The sequence below is a fragment of the Pteronotus mesoamericanus genome, unplaced genomic scaffold (genome assembly GCF_021234165.1).
Source record: "Pteronotus mesoamericanus isolate MK-2021 breed Mesoamerican mustached bat unplaced genomic scaffold, CSHL_Meso_final scaffold_636, whole genome shotgun sequence".
NCBI lineage: Eukaryota > Metazoa > Chordata > Mammalia > Chiroptera > Mormoopidae > Pteronotus > Pteronotus mesoamericanus.
The window spans coordinates 3338383-3348471 of record NW_026555324.1 but is presented as its reverse complement, the minus strand read 5'-3'; the positions used below and the strand labels follow the sequence as shown (position 1 = coordinate 3348471).

Below are 10089 nucleotides of genomic sequence, written 5' to 3'. Positions count from 1 at the left end.
ACAGCCAGCCTCAGTGAGCCCCCAGCCCCTGGACCACTTGCTAAATGGCCCTAGGCCCAGCACTAGAAGCAACCAGCCTAGATTCACAGCTTGGCTTCACCTGGGAATCTCCAAGTCCAGCAAAAGTAGCAGCCATCTCAGATTGCTTATAGCTCATGCAAGGTGGCCCAGGGCAAGACACAGGTCAGGGCTGACCTTGGCCTGCACCATCCATGAAACCTCAGAGCATGCACACCTAATGGATAGCTACATACCATGTAAGAGGACCACCAACCTGCCCCTGTACAGCTGGTCCTACACAGAGAGTGGAGGTTGGTGGTCAGTGGTCACAAGCAGTCCTTTCAACTGACTGGCCTGAGTAAATCCTTCCCATTGACCTGCAAACAGCAATCACAGCTCAATTACAAGAGGGGGATATACTCAGCCCACATGAAGGCATACCTTGAGTACCAAGCTTGGGTGATGGGGGAGGCTGTGCCACTGGACTCTACAGGACACCTACTACATTAGGCCACACTACTAAGGCATGGAGTCAGAGCAGCTCTACCTAATACATAGAAACAAACACAGGGAGGCTGACAAAATGATGATACAAAGAAACATGGCCCAAGTGAAAGAACAGATCAAAACTCAGAAAAAGAGATAAACAAAATGGAAATAAGCAATTTATCAGATGCAGAGTTCAAAACACTGGTTATAAGGATGCTCAAGGAATTTAGTGAGGACCTCAACAGCATAAAAAAGATCCAGTCAGAAATGAAGGATACATTAATTAAAATAAAGAACACTTTACAGGGAAACAACAGTAAAATGAATGAAGCCAAGAATCAAATCAGTGATTTGGAATATAAGGAAGCAACCAATCAGAACAAAAAGAAGAAAAAGGTGTCAAAAAAAAAGGGTTAGTGTAAGCAGCCTCTGGGACAACTTCGAAAAAGTCCAACATTAGCATCATAGGGGCGCCCAGAGGAGAAGAGAAAGAGCAAAAAATTAGAAATCTATTTGAAAAAATAATGTAAGAAAACTTCCCTACATTGATGAAGGAACTAGATGTGCAAGCCCAGAAGCATGGAGTTCCAAACAAGATGGATGCAAAGTGGCCCACTCCAAGACACATCATAATTAAAATGGTAAAGGTTAAAGATAAAGAAAAGATCTTAAAAGCAGCAAGAGAAAAGCAGTTAGTTACCTACAGGGGAAATCCCAAAGACTGTCAGCTGATTTCTTAAAAGAAACACTGCAGGTTAGAAGGGATTGGCAAGAAATATTCAAAGTTATGAAAAGCAGGGACCTACAGCCAGATTGCTCTACCCAGAAAAGATATTCAGAATTGAAGGGCAGACAAAGAGCTTCCCAGACAAGAAAAACTAAAGGAGTTCATCATCACCAAACCATTATTATATGAAACGTTAAAGGGACTTACTTAAGAAAAAGATCAAAACTATGAACAATTAAATGGCAATAAATACATATCTATCAACAATTGAATCTAAAAACTAAGCAAACAAGAACAGAGACAAAATCAAGGATACAGAGAGTGTTTCGATGGTTGCCAGATGGGAGGGGGGTTTGGAGGAAGGGGTGAGGAGGTATGGGGATTAAAAGTGCAAATAGGTAGTTACAGAATAACCATGGGGATGTAAAAGTACAGTATAGGAAAGGGAGTAGGATTGCCTGAGGAAGTGGGGGTTGCTGGGTGGAGGGGGAAAAGGGGGAAAATTGGGACAACACTTATAGCATAATCAATAAAATATAATTTAAAAAAAGAAGTATGGAATAACCACCAAACAAAAACAACAGATGGAAACACAAAGGAAGAGAACCAATGAAGGCAAAAACCTACCAGAAAACAAAAGATAAAATGACTATAGGAAATCCTAATACATCAGTAATTACCCTAAATATAAATGGACTGAATTCACCAGTAAAGGAGCACAGAGTAGCAGACTGGATCAAAAAACAAAAGAGACATATCTAAGCTGAAATGATTCTGTACATAGGAAGCTCTAAAGACTTCACCAAAAAAACTATTAGAAATAATAAACAAAGTTTATTGCAGGATACAAAATCAATGTACAAAATCCACTGCTTTCCTGTATACTAACAATAAAACCTCAGAAAAGGAAATTTTTTAAAAATAATTTCCTTTTCTTTTTTTTTTGCAATTGTAACTAAAAGAATAAATACCTAGGAATAAACTTAACAAAGGATGTGAAAGACCTATACATTGAAAACTACAAAGCTTTATTAACAGCAATTGAAAAACTACAATGAAATAGAGATGCTCTGTGTTCATGGATTGGAAGAACATAGTTAAAATGGCCACATTACGCAGAGCAATATACAGATTTAATGTAATCCCAATCAAAATCCTAATGTCATTTTTAAAGGAAGTAGAACAAAAAAGTCATCACATTTATATGGAACCACAAAAGACTGAATAGCCAAGGCAATTCTGAGAAAAAAAGAACAAAATGGGAGGTATAACACTACCGGACTTCAAATTGCACTACAGAGCTACAGTAATCAAAACAGAATGGACTGGCAGAAAAACAAACATACAGATCAATGGAGCAGAGTTAAAAGCCCAGATATAAAACCACATGTACATGGACACGTAGTTTTCAACAAAGGAGCCAAAACACACAATGAAGAAAAGAAATCCTCTTCAATAAATGGTTCTGGGAAAACTGGAAAGCAACATGCAAAAAAATAAAATGATTACAGTTTGTCCTCATGTACAAAAATTAATTCAAAGTGGATCAAAGACCTAACTGTAAGATCTGAAACAATAAATTACATAAAACATAGGTACTAAACTTACAGATCTTAGTCACAGAGAACATTTTATGAATTTGACCCCAAAGGCAAGGGAAATAAAGGCATAGATAAGTGAGTGGGACTATATCAAACTACAAAGCTTTTGCACAGCAAAAGAAACAGAGGCAACTGACTGAATGGAATGATATTTGCAAACAGCAGCTCCAACAAAAGTTTAATATCCAAAATATAAAAAGAACTTATACAACTCAACAACAATAAAACAAACAATCCAATTTAAAAATGGGCTCAGGACCTGTACAGACACCTCTTCTAAGAAGACATACAAACGGCTGACAGATATATGAAAAGATGTTCAAACTCACTATTAAGAAAATGCAAATCAAAACTACAATGAAATACGACCTCACACCTGTTAGAATGGCTATTGCCAACAAGATAAGTAATAAGTCTTGGAGAGGTTGTGAAGCAAAGGAAAGCTTCATTCGCTGCTGGTGAGAATGTAGACTGCTACAGCCCCTATGAAAAAGTCTGGCGGTTGCTCAGTTTAAGAACAGTTACCATATGACCCAACAATCCCTCTCCTGGGTATCTGCTTGAAAGCCTGTATTCATGAAGATACAGGCACCCCTATAGTAACTGCAGCGTTATTCACAGTGGCCAAGACATGGAGACAACGAAAGCGACCTTTGTTAGAGGACTGGATAACAAAGGTGTGGTACATACACACACAATGGAATGCTACTCAGCCACAAGAAAAAACAAAATACTGCCAGTTGTGACAACGTGGATGGACCTTGAGAAGACTATGTTAAGTAAAATAAGTCCGAAAAAACTAAGAACCACATGATTTCACTCATATGTGGGACTTAAAACTGAAAATCACAGACACAGACAGCAATGTGATAGTTGCTAGAGTAAAGGGGGGAATGTATGGTGACAAAAGCTGTTTTGACTTTGGGTGGGGGGCACACAGTGCAAGGCACAGATCTAGCATCACAGAAATGTACACTTGAAACCTATATGATCCTATTAACCAATATCACCCAATAAATTTAACAAAAAAATTTTTTTAAAAAACCTCAGGAAATGAAAAACACAGAAATAGTTCTTAGCATAAAAGTGCCTAGGAAAAAGTATTTATTTCTTTAGAAAGTGGAGAAGCATTTACTAGAGGAAAAATGCACAGAATTTTAATCACATACAACCAAAGATAATTAAAATCAATGAGAGGTTATGCTGAACTACAGGTAACCAGAAACATCCAGAATCTGCCAGAAATGAAGGAGGGACTGATTCTCACCTGGAAGGACTGGCTCAGAGAAGTCACTGCACACAGTGTGGTAGAACAAACTGTTTTGTAGCCCTTTGGCACTGCGCCACTGTAGACGTCACAGTGGAATCAGAATCACACAGTAGTGGTATTAACGGAACCAGATGATCACTCGTCAAAGTAGACCTAATACCAATACAATCTAAAAAAAAGCAGCGTAAGCTTTAGAAAATAGTCTCAACCATAACAGTCAACATTTGTTGCCTGGTGGACTTGCAGGAAAAGCCAACCTACGCTGGATCTTTAATGTTGAATTGAGAACAGCTGTAAAGCTTACACCTGAGATCAGTGGAAGTCCGGCATGGGTGGTGGTTTAGAGGATATTCTTGTCTGGCAGGGAAGAGACTGAGGAAAACCAACTAAAAGCAAATGTACACAAAAGCTCTATGCTTGTCTGTCTCCTCTATGCAAGTGCCTTCAAAACCAGTCTACTCCTATTTCACTTCTGCATTCAAGTTTCATGTAGGTTAGGCCTTGTCGATTTCTAACATGCAACCATAAAGGCAACAGGTCATAGAAAATGTAGTTCACTCATTTCACTGCTATATATCATGACATTACTTATGTTATATAACAGAGTCAGGAAGTGTCATTTCCAAGTCTAGATTTTACTGTCCTATCACAGGTATCGTCATCTTAATGAAGACTTCATAGTTCAAGTCCCAGCCGAAATAAACGGCAGAAAGCAAACACTAGATGAAAATAATTCACAAGGGACTATACTCTGTAATGAACTTTGCAGACTTACAAATATGTGGCAAATATTTATTGAATAAAGTAAAACCAAATGTCAACTGTAATTGAAAAATTAAAAAAAACATTTATGACAAGAAAATGGAATACAGCTCTTCAGGCCAATGAAAAGGCACTTTTCTGTTAAGATACAATATATATATGGGTAAGGCATATGCATTCAATACCTGCTACAGGAAGCCAGATGGAAAAAAAAATGAACAAACACCAAAGTATCATTTTTTAAACGTCCCTTGATTTACAGAACAATTACAAAATTACATAAAAGTTAAACCTACTTGCATATTAGTAAAACACTTCAATTCACCCATGGATCTAACAAACTTCCATACAGAAATACAAAATGTTTATTAACTGACTGAAAGGGATAAAATACCTACTAAACTTAGAAACTCTTGCTTACAGAGTACTTACAGAATTATATTACCTCAATGTATGTTTGCAAAAGTAGAACTCCGTACTACAGAGAATCACTGTAAAAATGAGTCAGTGATAATGACCGTACATGTCTTAACATTTATAGTATTTCTTTCATGCTGTGAATATTGGGGAGTATATGAATTAATTTGCACCAAGTTTACATGTAGCAGTTACAGTAATGATTTCCTTCCAGTGCAGTTTTCACGCTACTCTGAAAGTATTTATTAAAACTTTGCCTTCATTTTCAGTTACACAGTATCTATCCAGTGTACATTTCACATGGTACTGTGGGGAATGTGAGACAAAATGAAGGTTTTCCTACATTGTTTACATTCAACAGAATTCTCTCTAGAGGGTTTTTTCGATGGCTTTCCAAGGAACTGGGACAGCTGAAGGCTTTTCTACATTCTTTGCATGTGTACAGTGGCTCTCCCATGTGCATTCTTACATGTCTACAAAAGGCTCTCCCCTGTTCCTCATATGCGTAGACTTTCTCTTAGGTATGAGTTCTTCCATGATTTTCTAAAGAACTGGGATGATGGAAGGCTTTCCTAACAATCTTTACATTGACAGTTCTTTCATTCTTTATACTAAACTGGAAGAAATAAATGCTTTCCAACAGACCTTACATTTACAGGGTCCATCTCTAATCTGCATTATCATAGGTGACTGCAGAGCTGAGCCATAAATGCGGTTCTCCCACATTCTTTACATTATCAGGGCTTATCTCTGCAACGCGTATTCACATGTTTACGGTAACTACTTGGGTAACCAAAGGCTTTACCACATTTTTTACATTTGTAGGGCTTTTCTCCACTGTGTATTTTTTCATGTAATCGACAGTAACTGGGACTCCTAAAGGTTTTCCCACACTGCTTACATTTATAGGGTTTCTCCTCAGTATGAGTTTTTTCATGAATTCTGAGGAAAGTGGAATAAAGGAAAGCTTTACCACATTCCTTACATTCATGAGGCTTCTTTCCATCATGAATTTTTTTATGTCTGCTAAGATATGTAAGTAAACTGAAGGCTTTACCACACTCTATACACTCATAGGGCTTTTCTTCACTGTGTGTTCTTTCATGTATTCGACAGTAACTGGGACTCCTAAAGGCTTTCCCACACTGCTTACATTCATAGGGTCTCTCCGCAATATGAGTTTTTTCATGATTCCTAAGTAAATTGGGATAACGGAAACCTTTACCACATTCCTTACATTTATAAGGTTTCTTTCCATCATGAGATCTTCTGTGTTTTATAAGATAACTGAGTAAACTGAAAGCTTTACCACATTCATTACAATAATAGGGCTCTTCTCCCCTATGTGTCATTTCATGACTTTCAAAGTTTCTTAGACAACTGAAATCTTTCCCACATTCCTTACATTTAAAAGGGCCACATCTAACATGCTTGATCATATGTCTTTTGTATGTGGTGAGTGTACTCCAGGATTTGTCACACCTCTTACACTCATACGGTTTCTCTCGCGTATGAATTTCTGCGTGTCTATGTAAGTTACTTGAATACCTGTAGGCTTTACCGCATTTTGTACACTCATAGGGCTTTTCTGCACTGTGTTTCTTTTCATGCACTCGAACATATCGGCGACGCTTGAAAGCTTTCCCACATTCCTTGCATTTATAAGACTCCTCTTCATATTTCTGACACTGGAATAGCTTCAGTTCAGTGGGCAATCTTATGTGGCTATTAAAAAAATGAATAATGCATGAAGACTTGTCTATATGACCTGGATTTATGTAGTTTTATTTCAGTAAGTTTTCTGCTTTTCATTATAATTTAGAACCTGGCTTAAGGTTTCTCTACATCCTTTCCTTTTATCAAGTCTCTAACATATGACTGCCATAAAAATCAAAAGCATAGCATTAATACTTTTTAATTAATGATTTTATATTACTAGTATGACAATGATATTTTTACCATTTTCAAGGCAAGTGTAGGGTTTCTGCACATACTTACTGTTTGAAGTGAATATACTAATAGCTCTGAAATAGGGCTTGATCATAGAGATTTCATATGAAGACAGTAATATTCATTAATGGAGTTTCTGTAAACTTTCCATTGTACTTATTTTTCATACACTAAACACCTGCGTCATATTGAGAAAAATATTTTGATGAAAGTACTCTAAGAATCAATAAATTGGAAGCTGGGCAGTATGACTCATTTGCCTGTTTTTAAAATTTGATGACAGAGTAAGATTCTCTCATGGGACACTGCTTTCTCACGTCAGGGTGACTCACCTAAGATTTGTCCCATGTTTTTCATACTGATCTTCACCGTCGTGGTCTTCCCATTTTTCTTCTAAAATACATGCTAGAAAGAAAAATTATAAATTATTAAAGAATATGGAAAATAGTTAAATTTCAGGTCCACAATGAGCTGTGATCATGCCTAATTTAGTTATCTATGTATTTTCTTTCCACATTTCACTTCATGAAACAGCACTAATGAGCAATCAATGCTGGTTTTCTAATTGACTAAATAAGTAAGTAAGAAGTTGTCATCACTACCTATTGATGCCAGGTTCCTGAAGGTTTCCTGCATCACATCTTTGTAGAGTTTCTTCTGGGTCGGATTCAGGCAAGCCCACTCCTCCATGGTGAACTTCACATTAACATCCTCCAAGGCCACTAAGTCCTAGAACATTCCACATATGTATATACAGGAGGGTGGGTGAGACAGACAGCACTGGGGATCTGTACATATATCATTTGAAGTTCACATATGACACGTAGTCCCCAACATTTATTCTATGACTTGGTTGTCAGACTAGTATTTATTAGCCACACTCACTTCCTCTGGAAACACATGAAATTTATTGTTACATTTTTATTGTGATCACTTCAAGTCTTCACTGCTCTCTAATGTCAGGGCACAGAGCACTTTGAAGAAATTCTATACAAATAAAAAAATTTCCATTTTAAGCATATCAACTCCTTGCAAGCAGCACTACATGAAGAACACTGTCATGTCTGTATAAAGTTTTAATATGAATAAAATAAAGACCAGAAATCTTTTTCTTCTATTTATATCTCCAAACATGGGAGACCAGGGGGTCTATGGAAATTTCAACTTGCAACAAAATGCAGCTGGCCATATTGTCCTGAAGTACTCCAGACCATTCAAAGTAGTCAGATACACTTGGCCAAATGAAAGTATTGTTGTGGAGGAGTATGAATTAAAATTTTTTACATATACTTAAAACTGACTCAGCTTAACATTCTTTTGTCTCATTTCATGGAGCCAGGAAATTATCAGTGTTAGAGCTCAGGCATGAGGAAGCAGGGCAATTTAGACCTTTGCAAAATTCCTATACTCTTGAGCCTCAGGGCTACTTCATACCAGTTTTTAGGACACATAGACCCATACACTGAATTGATAAGATTACATAAAATAAGTCTTTCTAGCAGAATTGTAACACTATAAACTGGGCCTTGACCTTGAGAAACAGCTTGAGACTTGGCATTTGCAAGGCCCTTCACTGAAATCCACAATATTTAATGTTGAATTGGCACATAACCACAAAATACACAAGGTCCCAGGAAGATACTGGAAATATCAAAGAAAACACTTTGTAAAGTTTTGTCTAACCAGTACGTTCTACACCTGAAACTGTTACAAAATAATGTTCAATGTATGGATAGAAAGAATTTATAGCATTAAAATGTCAATACTACCCAAAGCAATGAGATTCAACAAATATCCTATCAACATATCAATGGCATATGCACAGAACTAGAAAAAATATACCAAAAATTTATATGGAACCACAAAAGACCCCGAATAGCCACAGCAATCTTGAGAAAGAAGAATGACTGTTATTTTCTGGTTTATGTATTTATTATACTATATGTTTTATCTTTATTTAAAGTGTACTCTTTCTACTTAAAAAGTAGGGGGAGAAAAGTTACCCAGTCAAGATTTTCTGCAATAACCGTCCCCGTGGTCATTGCACCAACAGGGGAGCCGCGGGAATGCGGGTGCAGAGCTGTCCAGAGACGTTCGTGGGGCCGAAGACACCGCGATCAAGGACAGACCAGACGCCCGGCGTCACAGCTGATGGTCCAGCTCCCACACTGCGAGCCCGAGGGGACTGAAGTTGGAGCCGAGTCCCTAAGGGCCTTGAATCCGCAGACTCTGGACCGTGGAGAGACCCTCCCGCCAAGGCGGTTCGGTCAGCCCCTCCTCCCGGCATCTGCACCCAGTCGCACACTCACCATTTCTAGGTTTTCTGAATCTCCCTGAGTCCTTCCTACAACTCCCACAACCAGCACAGATCACAGCTCGAAAGATGAGCAGAGAAACGTGGGGTTTCAAGGGCAAGAGAGATGCGATCCGGCGCACGGCGGGAGCGAGCAGGACTTCCGGGTGGCTGCGGAGCGTAGCCCCACCCACCTGCCCCCACGGCTCCTGATCTGATGGACAGTTCCCAAGGCAACGCCCCCAGCGACTGCGTTTCAGCCGCCAGAGCCAAAGCAGCCAGAACTCTCCCTGGGCAAGGATTATTTGCCCTGAAACGTACTGTTGAAAGCCCACCAGGCAACTGCGAGCCTTCCGTGCAAATATAGACACTAAAAGGCACCGCACTATGTGCAATGGTTAATATGGCTCCATTTCGATCGTCGTTGGCAACTGGAGTCACGTGTGGTTTTGCCAGAAGGGTGCACAGGCTCAGATACCGGGGATGCGATCCGTGGGGATCCTTCCAGAACTTCAGCCAGATTCTGGAAAAGTGCCTTGAAACCGAGAACAGGCCATCATGTCTGGGGGAAGAAATGACT

The 10089-nt window shown here is 38.7% G+C and overlaps 1 protein-coding gene across 1 annotated transcript; it reads right to left on the bottom strand.

Moving 5' to 3' along the window:
- Positions 1–5688: 5688 nt before the first annotated feature.
- LOC129061575 (zinc finger protein 709-like) lies at positions 5689–9659 on the bottom strand. Its single transcript, XM_054562277.1, has 4 exons — positions 9526–9659; positions 7819–7945; positions 7549–7621; positions 5689–6991 (listed from the first exon to the last, which is right to left on the bottom strand). Exons 1-4 carry the CDS (start codon positions 9526–9528, stop codon positions 6004–6006), a joined length of 1191 nt encoding a protein of 396 aa, XP_054418252.1. The 5' UTR covers positions 9529–9659; the 3' UTR covers positions 5689–6003.
- Positions 9660–10089: the final 430 nt, after the last annotated feature.